This window comes from Chiloscyllium punctatum, chromosome 32, assembly GCF_047496795.1.
Source record: "Chiloscyllium punctatum isolate Juve2018m chromosome 32, sChiPun1.3, whole genome shotgun sequence".
Taxonomy (NCBI): domain Eukaryota; kingdom Metazoa; phylum Chordata; class Chondrichthyes; order Orectolobiformes; family Hemiscylliidae; genus Chiloscyllium; species Chiloscyllium punctatum.
This window is the reverse complement of record NC_092770.1, coordinates 14589308-14610197: the sequence shown is the minus strand read 5'-3', so window position 1 is coordinate 14610197 and position 20890 is coordinate 14589308. Positions and strand designations below refer to the sequence as shown.

General features: G+C 40.0%; 1 protein-coding gene across 1 annotated transcript in view; it reads right to left on the bottom strand.

Moving 5' to 3' along the window:
* LOC140457908 (receptor-type tyrosine-protein phosphatase R-like) overlaps positions 1 to 20890 on the bottom strand; it is a 223248-nt gene that overhangs the window by 44469 nt on the left and 157889 nt on the right. The window contains exons 9-11 of the mRNA XM_072551685.1: positions 20049 to 20131; positions 16334 to 16471; positions 2614 to 2724 (exon numbers count right to left, since the gene is read on the bottom strand). Of these exons, the coding sequence (XP_072407786.1) occupies positions 2614 to 2724; positions 16334 to 16471; positions 20049 to 20131 (332 nt within the window). The remainder of the gene's footprint in view (positions 1 to 2613; positions 2725 to 16333; positions 16472 to 20048; positions 20132 to 20890) is intronic.

Here is a 20890-nt window from a genome sequence, read left to right as displayed (position 1 = left end):
AGAAGGCCTCAGTGAAATTTGTGTTATTTGGGCAGATGCTTACAGAATCCATATACTGACTTTGACCAGACGTAGGGAAAGGTCTCAGAACGTGATATTTCAGAAAAGTCAGCAAGCAGACTTATTGAGATGGTGATCACAACCACCACATGGAAGCTTTCCAGAAGTTTTGTCAGACATAGCAAAGATTTCTAGCGTTAAAGAGGTTCTGAAGGTTGTGCACAAATCTGAAGCAATTCTCACATTTTGATGCTGCAAAGTACAAATTTAATGGTTGACACAATCAATAGAACATCCAGATGTACCAGGACATGTGGAAGATGTGGCCTTCTGTGAGCAGCAACAAAACGCCCAGCTTTCAAATAATTTTGCAAGGAATGGTAGAGGTAGTGTACTAGCAGAATGGCTGATGCAGCCACAAACAACCACACACCTGACCCAAACAGATGATGCACAAGGAACATCTTCTGACTGCAATAAAGATCATCTGGTATTCCACCTGAAGAATGTACAATAAATGACTGACAACCCCAGAATCTGATGATGTGCACAATGAGACAAAGAGCAGTGAACATATGGTTCACACTGTCAATATTACGGAAACTTCAATGCTACTACACACTTTCTGAAATGTGTGCAAAATTTCAAAAGATGTGTTCTCAGAAAATTGGTGACTTTTTCTTAGTGCTTAAGTTTGACACAGGGACAAGTATTAAGATACTAATTGTGAATTCTAAATGAAACACACATTCATAGAGTAGGGAAACATATGAAATCTATGAACGCTAAAATTCCAACTTACATTGGTTCACCAAATGCTCTTGCAGGATTAGTAATGCTAGAGTGCAAGAGAGATCAATCCACTCAATGTTGCAGATGTTTTACATTCTAGTCGCCACTGGATAAGTCCTGATGAAGGGCTTTTACCCAAAACGTCGATTTTCCTGCTCCTCAGATGCTGCCTGACCTACCATGCTTTTCCAGCACCACTCTAATCTAGACCGCTCGATAAGCAATTTCAGGTATACGCACCGACCTTACACTAATCACAATCTATGGAATCAGTCAAGCTTCAGTGATGCAACAGAAACCGCAGCGAGCTACTCAAAAAACACTTGCAGGACAGGATATGAAAGGAGCATAGAATGCTTCACTTTTGTCTGAATTAGTGGAGCTAAAATCTCAGCAGTCTGCTGTGGAGAGAAAAATGCAAGTTCAAGTAGAGAAGGCTGAACTACCAGCTCAAGATAAATCTAAAATTGAGAATACCATCTTTGAGATGGTGAAATCTTTGAGGGATTCATCTGCACAGCAGATAAAAATGAATAAAGAGCTGAAAGAGAAAGCAATGAAGCAGGATGAATTATAAGCTCTGTAGCATCAATCCAATTAAATGACTGCCAATTTACAAGAAGTTCTGGAGCTACACATGGCTAAAATGAGTCAAGCTCTATAGAAGCAGCTACTGAAACTTTGGTTTGAACTCAAATAGTTCTGGATAAAATGCCTGACCTGCAAAGGAAAAGGGTGGCAATGCAGAGTGTGCATAAGGAGTGCAAGTACTCATGTTATAATCCTTTCAGAAATAAATGCCAGCAATGATGCTTTGGAGTTCCAAGCAGGACATACAGGAAACCAAACAAACACTGAAGCAAAAAGTGGAAGAGATCCAGGCTTCAAAAAAAAAGACAAGAAGAAAAATACCAGTCAAAGAGGTTGGCAGTTAGTAAACAGGAAAACATACTGGACCAACAAAAGGTGAAAACTTTGATAGAATTAAAATAACTCAGAATGTAAAATCAAAAGCTTCCAAATGTGCTGAAGCTCTTAAGGAACCAAACAGTAAAGGCCAAGAAGATGTGAATCATTAGAATCAGCTTGAAGAACATCATCCATCAGTGACTAATATGGAACAAAGGTTGGTTGTAAGACACCATGATAAGCACAGTCTGGGATAGCAACTGCAATCCATGAAATAAAAACATGTCAACAAATCCAGGAATGAACAATACATTAAGAGACAATACACTCACTTGTTATTGTCAATATTCAAACTTTCCTGTGGAAAGGAGTTGGATGTTATACGTACTCCTTGCCTTTAAAATTACTGTATATGCAATGTTGCAGCCCTGTAGGCAGCAAATTGCTTTGTGCTTATAAAGTTACAAACACTGATATCAGTTGGTTTGCTGTAGTAACTTATGATAAAGTTTACTGTTTTAAATAAACTAACCTACGGAATTAATCACTCCTTGGCAAGCAATTTGTCATTAATCTATTGACATTAACATGACACAATGTTGGAGAAAATTACAGCTGTTGCGAGCAATGTGCAACAAGATGCTTGGCTGTGAGTTGGAGGATCAGGAGGAAATGTTTTGATAAGATTAATGATCTTTCTATGTCATTTGTTCTTCTAAATACATGAGATGCAAATATGCACACTAAATAGTGTCTCGCTAAAATAACACATGATAGTACTGACAGAACAATGCAAAATTAAAATGATGCAGCTTTCTCAGTCCTTTTTTAAATTAATACATGAACTTTGAAAAATGTTCAACAGAACATCAACAAAAGTTTAACTTAACTGCCATATCCATCCATTTTTACCTTAAGGGTAAGGTCCCTGATGACGTAATGCTCACATTCAGTAACGCTGTTTACAAGAACTTCAACCTTCCCATATATTCCCCGTTTCTCTGGCCAATATAAAACGCATTTCTGTGACAAAATAGTAGACATTTTAAATGTACAATGGTTTAGACATGATACTTGCTTAGGACAGGGTAAAATGATTTTAAAGAGTTATGTCTATTCAATTTATTTTGATATTGCATTCTGTTGATAGGCCATAATCTTATTTCAGTAAAGCAAATGGAACCACAGAGAGGTGATTTCACTTCCTTAATAATCCACACTTCTTAGGATCAAGTATGTAATTGGTATAATTTATTTGCTGGCAATAATGAGGATAGATGTTCAGGTTTCTGATTTTCATTGTGATTGTAATGACAAATTTAGAATGACCATCTGAATTTGTATTTTGCTCTATCTGAGCCATCAGAATTTGAGGGCTGCCACCTAGTCAGCTTCCTCAATGTCGGCTGTTGAAGCTCATAAGTATATCCTTGGCTTCAGTACAGTTTTAAAGGTAACATCCTGCTTTCAAGGGGAAACCATTCGATGGCTGTGTTAGGCAATTTACACGTTTAAGTTCAATTGAAAAGCAATGACAGAAAAAAGTATTGAGCAAGTGTGAAGGATCAAAGACAAGTCACTAAACCTAAAATTGCTTTACCAGAACTGACACTGCATTACCAGTTTGCGAGTGCTAATTCCAGTAAAAAAAAGAATCATAGGTTGGGACCTTTACTTACTTAGCCTTTGAGAAAACCTCCCTTATTTATTTTAAACAAACTTAAAATCAGCACGGTTTAAATTGTTGACATAAAGTGATGCACTTCTTAGTTTTGTCCAGATTACATTTTACACTATTCAGCAAGTGCATTTAAATTTTTGTCCTGTTGCAATTAATCCACTTCACAATAAGCTGTAAGCTTTGATCAAATTATCAGATGAATAAAGAGACACATCACAATTACTATTGTTTGACAGGGATTTATTTGTATTAAATAAGATGCTCAATATCGTAAGTGCTGGAAATAAGTGCAAGCCTGTTCATATGGGATATACTATTTCCCTCATCTGTAATATATATGACTATTGATCTTGTTTTTGAGGCACTGTTAAGATACAGAAACTTTTCGGTTTAAATGACAGACGAAATGATACCTAGCCTGGCATTCTTTCACCAGCAAGCATCCCACATTTTATTTTAGATGTATATGTAAACCACTTAAAATAGACTTAAAAATGAGAAAAAAAACTCCTAAGTGTCAGTAGCAAAAGAACAGAAAAGGAAATCTGAAATGATTTCATGACAGAACATAGCAGAGCCACAGAAAGGTTACACACAGCAGACCGCTAGAAGGGTACCTAAATTGTACCTAATTGTACGCAATTGTACCTAAAGCAAGAATATTGATTAGAGCACAGAAACATTAAAATTAAACTGCAGTAACAATTAAGAGAACTACACAGTTTAGTCTAGCACTCAGTGAGAGGATTTGCTGCAGAGATTGTTCCAAATGTAGCAGTATCATAGGGCAGAGGGGAAGAAAATTATTATGACCTCACACAGTCTTATATTAAAACCACTTCAACAGAACGCTGTGAAGAATAAATCATTTTATCACATTGTATCGAAAAGATACTGAGCCACTGCAGGCTGAACATATCTCTGATTCAATGAATCAACATCTGAACTATATTGATACAGCCTTCACCTACAAACTACAAGTTTAATACAATCCTGAAGTACTTGCACATACCATAATAAAAACAAATGTATTAAGGTTATGCAGCATTTAAGTACTCTAGAGTAAAACAGATATATAGGCATGAAAGAATATTATACCTGTCCTTGGATTCACCCATTAGATGACTGTTACCTTAATAATCATGGAAATCCTCTCTTTCCCATGTCTCTCACCTTTACAGTGCAGAGTAGTGATCAGTAGTACCTTCTTAAATTTAATTCAAGGAACAGCATTTATTCATTGTGTGATATATTTGTTTTATCAGGTCGAGAATCAAAGTGAACAGTTCATGCTCCTCCCTCTCATTGTGATTTGACTTTATTGTTAATATTGCCAGAGTAAATCTATTATTGTCTGCTGAAGATCATTAAACAAATCAACCCCTTCTGAGTCACAGAGATAAAGGAGCTATTTGGTTGTCAAAGCTATATCAAGGGTGTTTTTCTTGACTCTGTACCAAATACACTCAAAACTGGGTGGACAATGTGGTAAACCTATTCAGACAAACATACCCTACTGATTGTCTCATGCAACACTGCTATGCCTTCAAAAGTTATTTATAACTTTTGCAAATTGTTCAAGTTAAAGTGCATTGTTCAAAGTGTTTACTGCTGGGAATACCTTAAATCACTGTGGTTCGGGGATAACACTCTAGCCTCTACCTCACATTTTTATGGATTCATATACGACTACTTAGTCTTGAGCGCATAATCAAGGCTTTCTTCTTATTAATGCAATGTGGGAGTTGTTGACTGGCCAGCATTTATTGCTCATCCCTAGTTGCCCTTGTATAAATGGTAGTGAGCTGCCTATTGAACCACTGCTGTCCATTTGAATAGATGGACCCACAATGCCATTTGGGAGGGCGTTCCAGGAGTTTGACCCAGTGGCAACATATATATTTCCAAGTCAGGATGGTGAGTGGCTTGGAGGTAAACTTTTAGGTACTCCCACATATCTGCTGCCCTTGTCCTTGGAGATGGAAGTGGTTGTGGATTTGGAAGGTACAATCTAAGTAGCATTGGTAAATAGTGCAGCTTGCAGATGGTACACACTGCTGCTGCAGAGTGTTGGTGGCAGAGAGCGTGAATGTTTGTGGATGTGGTGACAACTGAGCTGGATACTTTGTCCTGGATGGTGTCACTTTTTGAAGTGTTGTCAAAGCTGAACTCATTCAGGCAAGTGGGGAATATTCCATCACCCCCTTGATTTGTGCATAGTAGATGATGCATAGTCTTTGGGTAGTCACTGTCTGCAGGCTTTCTAGCCTCTGACCTGCTCTTACAGCACTATATTTATACAATTAGTCCAGTTTGATGTCTGGTCAATGGGACCCAATAAAGGTAAAATTACCATAGTCACAGAAGACCATAGTGCTGCTCTCTCTTTAGAGGAAGATGACTCTTAGTGAACTTAATCTGAGTTTCATCATGAATCAGGCAAGGGGATAGGTGGGACTTTCATGGGAGTGGTCAGTTCAGTTGGCTGGACAGCTGGCTTGTAATGCAGAGCGATGCCGACAGCATGGATTCGACTCTTGTGCAGATTGAAGTTACCAGATTACCAATGGCAACCAATGGGATCTGATAGTGGGGTTCACTGATGGTAATGCCATTGAATGTCAAGTGATGATAGTTAGATTCTCGCTTATTGGAAAAATGATCAGTGCCTATCATTTCTGTGATGCAAATGTGACTTGTCACTTGTCAGTCCAAACCTGGATATTTTCTAAGTCTTTCCGTATATAGGACATGGACTGCTTTAGTATGTGAGGACTTGTGAATGGTAATGAATGTTGTAAAATCATCAGCAAGCATCCCCACTTCTAATCTTATGATGGGGGGAAAGTCATTGATAAGGCATCTGAAGATGGTTGAGCCTCGACACTACCCTTAAGATCTCCTGAGAGATATCTTGGATCTGACAGGTCTGACCTCCAATAACCACATTTTGTTTGTGTGTTAGGTTTGTGTCAGGTCTTTGATACCATTGACTCCAGATTTGCAATGGTTCCTTGATATCATACTGAGTCAAATGCAGTCTTGATGTCAAGGGCAATGAGTCCCACCATACCTCTGGAATTTGGATCTTTTGCCCATGTTTGAATCAACGCTGTATTGAGATCAAGAGCTATGTGCCCCCTGACGGAATCCAAATAGTGCATCAATGAATAAGTTAAGGGCTTTTGCCCGAAATGTGGATTTTCCTGCTTCTCGGATGCTGCCTGACCTTCTGTGCTTTTCTAGCACCACTCTAATCTTGACTCTATCACTAGGCAATGCTGTTTGACAGCACCAAGGTCACCTCCCATTCACTTTATTGATAATCAAGAGTAGACTAATTGAACAGTAATTGGCCAGGTTGGATTTGTCCTGCTGTTGGTGTACAGAACATACTTGGACAATTCTTAAAAATGTGTTGCTGGAAAAGCGCAGCAGGTCAGGCAGCATCAAAGGAACAGGAGAATCGACGTTTCGGGCATAAGCCCTTCTTCAGGATTCCTGAAATGTCGATTCTCCTGTTCCTTTGATTCTGCCTGACCTGCTGTGCTTTTCCAGCAACACATTTTTAAGCTCTGATCTCCAGCATCTGCAGTCCTCACTTTCTCCATACTTGGAAAATTGTCCACATTGTTGAGTGGATGTCAGTGTTGAGACTGTACTGCAACAGTTTGACTAGGGTGCAGAATTTCTGGAGCACAAGTCTTCAGTATATTATCAGAATGTTGTTAGAGCCTATAGTCTTTGCAGTATCCAGCACCTCCTGCTGCCTCTTGATATTACGTAGAATGAATTGAGTTGTTTACTTCCAGGTTCTGTGGTACTGGAAGCTAGCAATTCTTCAAAGAAAGTGGTATTTTTCCCAGACTGCCAACAGTCATTTTCATGTAGTATCCAATTAACTGGCAAATCTCTGAGGCTGCACCAGACTGCTCACAATCTTAATTTCTTTGGATATAAACATGACCTTCTGTCAATATACCCATGCTATAATAAGACATCCTAGTTCCAACGCTGTAATATCAATCAGCTCTGTTCCTACCTTAGCTCACTCTTCTGCTAAAACCTTATTTCATGCATTTGTTACCCCTGGACTTGTCCATGATACAATCCAAAACTTTGTTGCTCATGTCCTTACTCACAGTATGTTCACCTATCACCCTTGCATTCACTGATCCACTTTGGCTTTTTAATCAAGTTTTTCCTTGATTTTGAAATTCTCAGCCACATACAAAATAGGAACCGAAAAAGACAAGTCAGACCCTTGAGTGTGCTCCACCATTCAATCAGTTCACCTACTCCAATAATCTGTGATTCCCCTGTCTAACAGGAATCTATCTACCTCTGCCTTAACCACATTCAATTGGCCTATCACCATTGCCTTCTGAAGTACAGCATTCCAAAGTACCTCAACTCTTATGGACAGAGACATGCCTCATCTCTGTCCTGAAAGGGTGATCCATAATTTCAAACCAGTGTCTCCTAACTCTGGAGTGACACACATCAACCCTGTCAATAACTTTCAGGATCTTGTATACTTCAATCAACTCACCCTTTCACTCTTCGAAATTCCAATGGAAGAAAGCCCAGCTTGTACAACCTATCCTCATAAGACAAGTTACTCATTCCAGGTATAGATCTAGTAAACCATCTCTGAACCACTTTCAATGCATTTACACCTGTCTTTAAATAAGGAGACCAAACCTGCACATAGTATTTGGGATGTGCTCTCACCAATGATCTGGGAGAAAGTGAGGACCGCAAATGCTGGAGATCAGAGTCAAAGAGTGTGGTGCTGGAAAAGCACAGCGGTCAGGCAGCATTCGAGGAGCAGGAGAGTTGACGTTTCAGGCATAAGTCCTTCATCAGGAGTCGTGACAAAGGGCTTACGCTTGAAACGTCGACTCCTTTGCTCCTTGGATGCTACCTGACTGGCTGTGCTTTTCCAGCATCACATTCTTTTGTCACCAATGATCTGTATAATTGAAATGCATCATCTTTATTTTTATGTTCAATTCTCCTCTTAATAAGGGGTTGCATCCCATTAGCCAATTATGTGCTATACTTGTATCCTAACTTTGTGATTCATACACCAGAAACCTGTGCTATTCAGAATTCTGCTGTCATTCTTCATTTCAGCAATACTCTTTTTGTTTTGTTCTTCTTGTCAAAGTGAATAACTGCACATTTTTCTACATTATCCATCTGCCAGAACTTTTGCCCACTCTCTCAATCTATCTACATCCATCTGCAATTTCCTTATGATTTTTTTTCTCAGCAGACAACATTCTACAAAGCAACGTTCCTGTCTATCTTGGTGTCTCCTGTGAATTTAGTTATTGTGACTTAGCTCCTCTCAACTAGTAATTGATATAAATTTTAGAAAGTTAAGGGCCCAGCACAGATCCCCACTGGACTCTACTTGACACAATCTTTCAATCACACACCCACCCACTTATATATAGTTTCTGTTTTTTGCCAGCCATCCAAGCTAAAGTGTTAGCCCCTGTACAATGAGTTCTGAGTTTCCACCAAAAAAACCTTTGACATGGCAACTTTTCAAATGCCTTATGGAAATCCAAGTACATCTGGTATGGCACGGTGGCTCAGTGGTTAGCAGTGCTGCCTCATAGCACCAGGGATGAGGGTTCAATTCCCACCTCAGGCAACTTTCTGTGTGTAGTTTGTACATTCGCCCCGAGTCTGCGTGGGTTTCCTCTGGGCACTCCGGTTTCCTCGCACAGTCTAAAGATGTGCAGGTTAGGTGAATTGGCCATGCTAAATTGTCCATAGTGTTAGGTGTAGGGGAATGGGTCTGGGTGGGTTGCTCTTCGGAGAGTCGGTGTGAACTTGTTGGGCTGAAGGGCCTATTTCCATACTGTAGGGAATCTAATCTAATCTACAGGTACCCCTTTATCAACAATATGTGTCAATCTTTCAAAGAACTCCAAAAAATTGGTAAAACATGATTTATCTTTGACAAAAGGTAAAATATTTACAATAATTCGGTTATGTTTACAATAGCAATGGGCAGGGATAGGTTTATGCAGCACGGAAAGATTTTTACTGGGGAAAAGGCAATTATGATGTGATTAGGCAAGATTTAGGATGCATAGGACGGGGAAGGAAACTACAGGGGCTGGACACTCTTGAAGTGTGGAGCTTATTCAAGGAACAACTACTGCGGGTCCTTAATTAGTATATATCTATCAGGCAGGGAGGTAGTTGTCAAGAGAGGGAGCCATTGTTTACTAAAGAAGTTGAAGCTCTTGTCAAGACGAAGAAGAAGGCTGATGTGAGGATGAGGCATGAAGGCTCAGTTAGGGGAGTTCAGAGTTTTAAGTTAGCCAGAAAAGATCTAAAGAGAGGGCTAAGAAGAGCCAGGAGGGGATATGAGAAGTTGTTGGTGGATAGAATCAAAGAAAACCCTAAAGCTTTCTACAGGATATCAGGAATACAAGAATGACAAGAGTAAGATGAGGGCCAATCAAAGGTAGGAGTGGGAAGTTGTGTGTAGAATCTGAGGGCATGGGGAAGCGCTTAATGAATACTTTTCAACAGTATTCACATTGGAAAAGGGCAATGTTAGTGAAAATACAGACATACAGACTACAAGATTAAATGGAATTGAAGTTGACAAACAGGTGGTTTTAGCAAAATTTTGGAAGATCTGAAAATACATAAGATCCATTGGCTGGATGGGATTTATCCTCGGATTCTCTGGGAAGCCAGGGAGGAGATTGTAGAGCCTTTGGCTTTGATACTTATGTCATCATTGTCAACAAGAGTAGTGCCAGAAGACTGGAGGACAGCAAATGTTGTTCCCTTGTTTAAGGTTGGGAGTCAGGACAACCCTGGCATTATAGGCCGGTGAGCCTTACTTCAGTTGTGGGTAAGATGTGAAAAATGTTGTAAGAGATAGGAGTTATAATCATTGGGAAAGGAATAATTTGATTAGGGATGGTCAACACGGTTTTGTGACGAGTAGGCCATGTCTCACTAACCTTATTGAGTTTTTCAAGAAGATGACAAAACAGGTGGATGAAGGTAAAGTGGTTGATATAAGGGTATAAGGTGTATAAGGACTTCAGTAAGGCATTTGATACGGTTCCACACGGAAGGCGATTACACAAAATACAGAGTTTCGGGATTGAAGGTGATTTAGTGGTTTGGATCAGAGATTGGCTAGCAGAAAGAAGAAAGAGGGTGGTGGTTGATGGGAAATTTTCATTCTGGAACACAGTTACCAGTGTTGTGCCACAAGGATCTGTGTTGGCACCACTGCTGTTTGTCATTTTTATAAATGATTTGACTGTGGGTGTAGAAGGATGGTTTAGTCAATTTGCAGATGACACTAAAGTAGGCAGAGTTGTGGATACTGCTGAAGGATGTTGTGGGTTACAGAGGGTCATGGATAATATGCAGAGCTGGGCTGAGAAGTGGCAAATGGAGTTTAATGTGGAAAAATATTAGGTAGTTCACTTCGGAAATGGTAACAGGAATGCAGAGTACTGGGCTAATGATAAAATTCTTGGCACTGTAGATGTACAGAGACATCTCGGTGTCCAGGTGCATAAATCCCTGAAAGGTGCCACCCAGGTTGATAGGGTTGTTAAGAAGGCATTTATTGATAGGGGGAATTGAGTTTCAGAACCACAAGGTCATACTTCAGCTGTACAAGACACTGTTAAGGCCGTACCTGGAGTATTGTGTGCAGTTCTGGTCACCTCATTATAGGAAGAATATGGAAGCTTTGGAAAGGGTTCTAAGGAGATTTACTAGGATGTTGCCTGGTATGGAATGAATGTCTTATGAGGAAAGGCTGAGGGAACTGAGGCTGTTTTTGTTGGAGAGAAGAAGGTTGAGAAGTGACTTAATCAAGACATATAAGATAATTAGAGAGTGAGATAGGGTGGACAGTGAGAGCTTTTTACCTTGGATGGTGAAAGCTAGCACAAGGGGACATAGCTTTAAATTGAGGGGTGATAGATTTAGGACAGATATCAGGGGTAGTTTCTTTACTCAGAGAGTAGTAAGGGCGTGGAATGGTGTGCCTGCAACAGTAGTAGACTCGCTGACATTAAGGACATTTAAATGAGCATTGGACATACATTTGGATAATAATGGAACTGTGTAGGTTAGATGGGCATCAGATTAATTTCACAGGTCAGTGCAACATCGAAGGGCCTGTAGTGCACTGTAACGTTCTATGTTCTATGTTCTAAAACCATGCTGACTCTCCTAATTACCTTCTGTTTTTCCAAACATGCAGCCAAAATCTTTTTAATGATCAACTCTAACCCATAAAAGATGTCAAAGATGTCTGGCCTGCTTCCTATGTTCTGCTTCCCTACTTCCTTGAATAGAAGTTATACTTGATAATTCCCAATCAGATGGAACCTTTCTTGTACGTAGGGAATTTTAATAAATTAATAATAACAGATCCAGTAGCTTATTAAACCCCTGTTTTAAGACTCTGGGAAGAAGCCCATCTGGACCTGGTGATTTGTCAGCTCGTAGCTCCATCAGTTTGTTTCACATTTTTTCCTACGCCATTGCAATTTTGCAAATTTCCTCATTCCATTCCATCCATTGATACCTATTATGTTTCTTATATCCACTATAGTTAAATACAAAATGTTTACTAATTTTGCCTGCTATTTCCTTTTTATTTACTAGCAACTCTGTGTTCTCAATCTCTGGACGGCCAATATCCACTTTACTTGTTTTATTCCTTTCTAAGAATTTGTAGAAATTCTTGGTCTCTGTGTTTACATTCTTGGCTAGCTTCTTTATTTACTGTAACTTATTCCTTCTGATTAACCTTTTCATCATTCTCTGCCATTCTTTAAATATTGATCAATCATTTGACCTGCCACTCCTCTTTGCAGTTATATCATTTTTGCTTAAGTTTGATGACTTACCTAACTTCTGTATTCAAGCATAAATGGTGAGTTGTTCCTTTAGAATTTTTCTTTATATTGAGAACATATATATTGAGAACAAATACATTATGTTTTCAAGTTTTATTTTTATTGGTTAAGTCAGATTCCAGACTGAAATCTGGCTCATTTGATCATATTTATATATTAAACAATATCATGATGCTAAAATTCTCACCCCCATTTTCAAACCTCTCCAAGACTCTGTAATATTATCCAATCCCTCAGCCCTGAGATATCTGCACACCTCCAATTCTGTCTTGTTGACTATCCCTAATTTTAATCAGGCAAAAGTGAGGACTGCAGATGCTGGCGACTAGAGTCGAGAGTGTGGTGCTGGAAAAGCACAGCAGGTCAGGCAGCATCCAAGAAGCAGGAAAATCAATGTTTCAGGCAAAAGCCCTTCATCAGGAATTTTAACCACTCCATCCATATGTCTGCATCTTCAGCTTTAAAACCCTACTCTATGAAATCTATATCTCTGTTTCTCACTTTCCTCTTTTCTCCTCGTTACTCACTGTGCTTGTTACTTCCCCCTGGTAAAAACAATGACTGCAGATGCTGGAAACCAGATTCTGGATTAGTGGTGCTGGAAGAGCACAGCAGTTCAGGCAGCATCCAAGTAGCTTCAAAATCGACGTTTCGGGCAAAAGCCCTTCATCAGGAATAAAGGCAGTGAGCCTGAAGCGTGGAGAGATAAGCTAGAGGAGGGTGGGGGTGGAGAGAAAGTAGCATAGAGTACAATGGGTGAATGGGGGAGGGGATGAAGGTGATAGGTCAAGGAGGAGAGGGTGGAGTGGATAGGTGGAAAAGAAGATAGGCAGGTAGGACAAGTCCAGACAAGTCATGGGGACAGTTACTGAGCTGGAAGTTTAGAACTAGGGTGAGGTGGGGGAAGGGGAAATGAGGAAACTGTTGAAGTCCACATTGATGCCCTGGGGTTGAAGTGTTCTGAGGCAGAAGATGAGGCATTTTTCCTCCAGGCGTCTGGTGGTGAGGGAGCGGCGGTGAAGGAGGCCAAGGACCTCCATGTCCTCGGTAGAGTGGGAGGGGGAGTTGAAATGTTGGGCCACGGGGCGGTGTGGTTGATTGGTGCGAGTGTCCCGGAGATGTTCCCTAAAGCGCTCTGCTAGGAGGCGCCCAGTCTCCCCAATGTAGAGGAGACCGCATCGGGAGCAACGGATACAATAAATGATATTTGTGGATGTGCACGTAAAACTTTGATGGATGTGGAAGGCTCCTTTAGGGCCTTGGATAGAGGTGAGGGAGGAGGTGTGGGCACAGGTTTTACAGTTCCTGCGATGGCAGGGGAAAGTGCCAGGATGGGAGGGTGAGTTGTTTGGGGGCGTGGACCTGACCAGGTAGTCGCGGAGGGAGCGGTCTTTGCGGAAGGCGGAAAGGGGTGGGGAGGGAAATATATCCCTGGTAGTGGGGTCTGTTTGGAGGTGGCGGAAATGTCGGCAGATGATTTGGTTTACGCGAAGGTTGGTAGGGTGGAAGGTGAGCACCAGGGGCGTTATGTCCTTGTTACAGTTGGAGGGATGGGGTCTGAGGGCGGAGGTGCGGGATGTATACGAGATGCGTTGGAGGGCATCTTTAACCATGTGGGAAGGGAAATTGCGGTCTCTAAAGAAGGAGGCCATCTGGTGTGTTCTGTGGTGGAACTGGTCCTCCTGGGAGGCGGAGGCGGAGGAATTGGGAATACGGGATGGCATTTTTGCAAGAGGTAGGATGGGAAGAGGTGTAATCCAGGTAGCTGTGGGAGTCGGTGGGTTTGTAAAAAATGTCAGTGTCAAGTCGGTCGTCATTAATGGAGATGGAGAGGTCCAGGAAGGGGAGGGAGGTGTCAGAGATGGTCCAGGTAAATTTAAGGTCGGGGTGGAATGTGTTGGTGAAGTTGATGAATTGCTCAACCTCCTCGTGGGAGCACGAGGTGGCGCCAATGCAGTCATCAATGTAGCAGTTCCCCCTGTCCACCTGGCACAAATAATTTTAATTAGTCACGTTGACTCTACCTGATTGTATTAGGATAGTCTAACTGCCCTATTATTACCTCATTAATAAGGAATTCTAGCACTTACCCGATGGCAGGTATTAGGATAACTGACTCATAGTTTCCTCATTCTGGTTCTTTTCAATATTGATCAGAGGTGTGACATTTGTGATTTTCCAATCTGCTGGGACATTTTCCAAAATCTAGCGAACTTTGGTAGATGATAACCCAAATACCCTCTGCAGCCATTTCTGTTAAAGCCATAGCACCAGACCCACTTGGTCCAGGGAAATTGTCAGCTTTTAATTCTGATAGTTTTCCCAACACATTTTCCCTAATTATTGTTTTAGATACCTCTAACTGTTTTAATAATTGATTTTCAAGTAATCAAGCAATCTTCAAGTAATCGCGTCTTCTACAGTGAAGAAAGACAAAAAACACTCACTCAATGCTTCCACAATTCCCTTCTTTCCATTATTAATTCCTCAATTTCACTCTGCTAGGGACCAACACTCACTTCAGTTACACTTTCACTTTTAAATACTCGTGGAAATCCTTACTGTCTGTTATTTATTTTTATTTATTAGTTAGTTTTCTTTCATACTCCAGTTTCTCCCTCCTCTACATGTTTTCAGTCCTTCTTTGCTGGTTCCCAATTGTCTGAAACCCGCAATCATCTTTGCAGTATTGTACACCACTTATTTTCAATAAGATATTATCCTTTCCCTCTTTGGTTTGCCACAGATTCTGCTCATAGGATCTGTTTTCTCAATTGAATATACATTGATCAAATTTATGAAATACTTTAGTAAACTGCTGGCATTGCTCAACTACTATCCTACTGTATAACCTACTTTATTAGTTCAATTTAAACAGATTTGTCCTCATACACATGCAAATGTCTTCATTCAATTTTGAGACCCTAGTCTTAGACACATACTTCTCACTCTGCAACAGAATGTGATTTTTTTTTCTGTCATGATCCCTTTTGTTGAGAGATTCCTTCATTAATTAGGTGATTCTTCGCACTCTTTGCATTTTGCCAAGTATAAAATCGCTAGATCCCTGGCTGGCAGAAGGACAATCAACCATAAGAAATTGACCCAAAATAATGCTGTGACCTTAACTATTTTTGCCAATCTGAATCGTTCAATCTATATGAAATTTTGAAAACACCAATGTTTATTGTAGTATCTTTCTTACAGGCCTCCGCTATTTCTTCCTACATATTCTGCCCTACAATGCCAAGGTATTGTTAGTGGATCTATAAATACTCTCACAAGTGACTTCTTACTTACTGCAAGCTGGAGGAACAGCATCCCATCTTTCACTTACAGACCAAGCAGCCATCAGGATTCATTATTGAAGTTCATAATTTTAGAGCCTGAAGTTCTCTTTCCAAGTCTTCTACCCACTCCAACACCACAAACCCTGTCATGACATGGACTGCTTTCAGCACAGCCAACCTATTTTCATCCATTCATTCCCCCCTGTTATCACCTATCTAGCTTTTCTTCTTCCCTGGCTTATTGTAACAATCCTTTTTTCTGCCCAAAATATTTGCTCTCTCCCTGTCTTGGTTCCATTGCCACCTATCTCTCCACAACCCCAATCCTCCAGCAGGTCATCAACATGAATACCACTTTTTCCGAGATGTTATCAGCTCTGATGAAGGCTCATTGGACTCAAAACATTAACTCTGCTTCCTCTCGACAGATGCTGCCAGATTTGCTGAGTTTCTCCAACAATTTCTGCTTTTGCTTCAGATTTCCAATATCTGCTGCTCTTTGTTTAATATTATTGACTTTTTACCTTAGCTGTTTTGTATCTCTACCAAAATTAATTTTGCATCTTGATCCTCTGAATTACAGTACTGTCTCACTGCAGCGCTGATTACAAATATTTTAAAAGTTGTCTTGTACAGTTACTGCAGTTCTCAGTGAGCTCCCTTTGCTTACAATGCCATTTTAATTGCAAAATGCTGCTTGCAAGTGTATAACTCTGTTTGGGTCTTACCTCATTTTTCTCTTTCAGCTTGGTAATCATAACAATCACAGGACAGTCCTCTTGCCAAACCATCCGCCAGAAGTCATTCACTGTATTGATCATAGGGCCTTGAGTAGCAATGTATGCCCTCTGCTGACCACCATAACCCTGAATGACATGGAAAGGCCAGTGTAACTTGGTTATACAAAAGAAAATGCAGTGCATAATTCACTGATGAGTGAATCCATTTTGCACATTGAGCAGTGGTAGGAAGCATTTTTAAAGCAAGTCAGTCAGAAATATTTTTATCATCATATCACTCCGATGAAAGCAATAACAACTATAAGTCACAGCAATGTTCATGCACTTCCCAAAGCAATCACACATTAACCTTAGCAACAATTGCTTGTAGAATCACCTCACATCATACATGCCAGAGAGTTGGCATTGACAATTACATGTATAAAATAAAACATCATTCAATCTTTATTAAATTATATTAGAAATCTAACTCCATTACATAATAACATAAATTAGTACATTTCTATACATTTGCAATTTCCTAATCAACACAAAAATCTCTACTAAAGAGGGCATCTTCAATTTGTAGAGAGTTCTCCTTTGATTTCAAACCAAAATCTCCACCACAGGACATATTTATTCCCAAGATATTTGACAATAATATTGCATTTTTGCAAAACAAAGTTGAAACAAAATGGCAATTAACAAAAAAAAGATCAAATTTACACTGGTGTGATCTTGATCATCAGCAATAGCTTTGACAGGAAAGCTGTTAAACTCTCATAAGATGGTGTAAATGCAAAGTCTTGCTACAAAATTATAAACACTGGGTAATCTTTGTTTATGGATTTAAGCTCCAATCCTATTATTTGTCAACAGACCGAATTTGTTAAGTTGAGCTAAATCTGTTAACAATTGGTCTATTATACTAACAGCAAATATTAATAAAACTATCAATTGATTGCTTGTTAACTCAATTAATCATTATCGTTCCTACACCTGCACGTACCCGACATGGGTGCTGGGGAAAATATAAGCACTAGCGCAGTTAGATGGTAGTGTGGGGGTAAGGAAAAAAAGAAAAATATATAATAAGGAGATTTAGAATCTCCTAAAAAAAATCACCTTTTTTGACAGGAGGAATGGACAAGATGTGACATGCCGAGAGTGTGGTATTGGAAAAGCACAGCAGGTCAGGCAGCAGCCGAGGAGCAGGAGAATCAATGTTTCAGGCAAGAGCCCTTCATCAGGTTTCCTACTCCTTGGATGCTGCCTGATCTGCTGTGCCTTTCCAGCACCACACTCTCGACTCTAATCTCCAGCATCTGCAGTCCTCACTTTCTCCAAGATGTGACAAGCCATCAGCTTCACTGAGAAGGTGAGGGCACTGAAATAGACAGTCAATGTTATTGACAGCAGTGGGTAAGGACCTTGTGACAGGCAGTCAGTATCAAGTGTGGAAAAACGTGGCATTTCAAAGAGTAGGTACAAGATAAGAATGAAAAATAATTAAACAGGAAATGAAGGTCATACAATGGTAGGAAGGGATTGATGGGGAAAAACAAAGGAACATGCCAACAATCAAGATTAGATGCAAAAATAACAAAAAGACATAACCAAATGTTTTGTATCAGGATATGTGTAGCATTCATAAACAAATTAACAGCACACATTGAAATAAATATCTATGATCGAAGAGCCCTTATGGAGACGTGGCTTGAGGATGACAAGGATTGGGCCCCGAATATTGAGAGGTATATGACATTCAAGAAAATTATGGAGGTGGAGGTATAGCACTGTTAATCAAGGATGGCATTTGTGAAACAGTTAAAATTGACTTTGGTTCAGGGGATCAGAATGTAGAATCGGGTTGGGTGGACATGAGAAATAGCAAGGGAAAGAAGTGACTAATGGGAGTATTCTACAAACACCTAAGTAACCACAATGTGGGACAAATTATAAAAGAAGACATGGTGACTTTAATTTACAAATCAGTGGGAAAAATCAGAGTGCAGTTATAGCTTGGATAAAGAGTTCATTGAATGCCTTCAATAAAGTTTGTTTGGAGCATCACTATGATTTGGAAACAACCAGCGAGCGAGTTCGATTTAACTTTTGGTTACATTTGGTATGGTGTAATGTGACTAAATTAATTAAGATCCTTACAATTAAATCATCACTAGGTCACAAAAATCACAATCAAATTGAATTCTACATCCAGCTTGGAAAGGAGAAGACTGTGTCTCAGAGTAGTATGGCGTATTTATCTGTTTCAAAATTGGAGGGTGCCCTTTTCAGGAATGATTTGGAGATGCCGGTGTTGGACTGGGATGTACAAAGTTAAAAATCACACATCACCAGGTTATAGTCCAACAGGTTTAATTGGAAGCACTGACTTCCAAGCGCTGTTCCTTCACAACCATCTGATGAAGGAGCGTCGCTCTGAAAGCTAGTGCTTCCAATTAAACCTGTTGGATTATAACCTGGTGTTGCGTGATTTTTAACTTTGTCCACCCCTTTCAGGAAAGAGACAAGAAGATTTTCTTCTTAAATGACTGTATGACGTTGGAACTCACTGCCTCAGAAGGTGGTGAAGGCAGTGTCATTGCATATTTTTAAGACAGAGGTAGATAGATTCTTGTTAGACGAAGGAATCAAGGATTATCAGGGGAAGTGGGAATGTGGAATTCAAAACACAAGCAGAGCAGCTATGATCTTGTTGAATGGTGACCCACACATGAAGATCTACATCTCCTTCTTTTTCTTACATTCATACATTTGTAATTGTTGACAACAAGAACTGTGAAGAAGGCATATGGCGTACTGGGCTTTATTGGTAGAGGAATTGAGTTCCAGAATCTTGAGGTCATGTTGCAGTTGTATAAGACTCTGGTGCGGCCTTATCTGGAGTATTGTGTACAGTTTTGGTCGCCATACTATAGGAAGGATGTGGAGGCACTGGAACGGGTGCAGAGGAGGTTTACCAGGATGTTGCCTGGCATGGTAGGAAGATCGTATGAGGAGAGACTGAGGCACTTGGGGCTGTTTTCATTGGAGAAAAGAAGGTTTAGGGGCGATTTGATAGAGGTGTACAAGATGATTAGGGGTTTAGATAGGGTTGACAGTGAGAACCTTTTTCCGTGTATGGAGTCAGCTGTTACTAGGGGACACAGCTTTAAATTAAGGAGAGGTTGGTATAGGACTGATGTTAGGGGTAGATTCTTTACTCAGCGGGTTGTGAGTTCATGGAATGCCCTGCCAGTATCAGTGATGGACTCTCCCTCTTTATGGTCATTCAAGCGGGCATTGGATAAGCATATGGAGGTTGTTGGGCTAGTGTAGGTTAGGTAGGCTTCGGTCGGCGCAACATCGAGGGCCGAAGGGCCTGTACTGCGCTGTATTTTTCTATGTTCTATGTTCTAAGATCAGTTCTTTTAAATTTCCTGTTTCTTCTTTACAACTATATTTAAAAGTTTACATTTTTTTACTTTCTCATTCCCTATTTCTCAATTTAGTAAATTAAATTTGTTACCATTTAAAAGATTGGGTTACACATTAAAATGCATAGACAACAGGTATAATCCAATGAGAAATCATTAAACACATACTGAGAAAACAAACGCAAGCACTGCATTTAAATCTGTGGTGAATGTTGTTGCATGACTGGATAGAAATATTAATACAAACTATGCAGATTATGAATGTAACCAATGCACTTTCTTACCCTAATGTAGTTGGCATTAATGTAGGTATTGCTAACAGGTTCATCTTCACTCTTTGGTATGAGGCATACTCTGCTATGTGGGTCTAAGAGAGAGAGAAAAGAAATGAGTTCAAAATGGGGACAAGTTTTTGTGCCCCTTGTGTTCTCTATAATTTAAAGCAATCTGCTGCATTTTAGAGCGATGTTCACACTTTTCATTAATAATTCAGACTTGAAATCAAAAATATAGCTTAGTTACAACCCTGGGATAGTCAAAACTGAGGAGAAGTGTAACTGCTGACAAGAGATCATTAATCATCATCTAGATTGGGTAAATAGTGCAACATGGATAAACATGTGGCAATACACTTTGGTAGGAAATCACTTATTAAATGGAAGGCACAAGTTTAGATAGGAGAAAGTGAGGACTGCAGAAGCTAGAGATCAGAGTTAAGAGGGATGAAGGGCTTATGCCCAAAACGTCGACCCTCCTGCTCCTCGGATGCTGCCCAATGAGCTGTGATTTTCTCTTCGACAAGTTTAGGTAGGTCAAGGAACAAAGATATCTCAAGGTACAAATGCACAAATAGAATCATACAGCTTGGAAAAAAACCCTTCGATTCAACCAGTCCATCTTGATCATAATCCCAAACTAAAGTAGTCCTACCTGCCTGCTCCTGGCCCATATCTCTCCAAACCTTTCCTATTCATGCACTTATCCAAATGTGTTTAAATGTTGAAATTGTATCCTCATTCACCATTTCTTCTGAAAGTTCATTCCACACATGAACCACCCTCCGTGTAATAAAATTGCCTCCCATGTCTTTTTTAAATCTCTCTCATCTCACCAAATAAATGTGCCC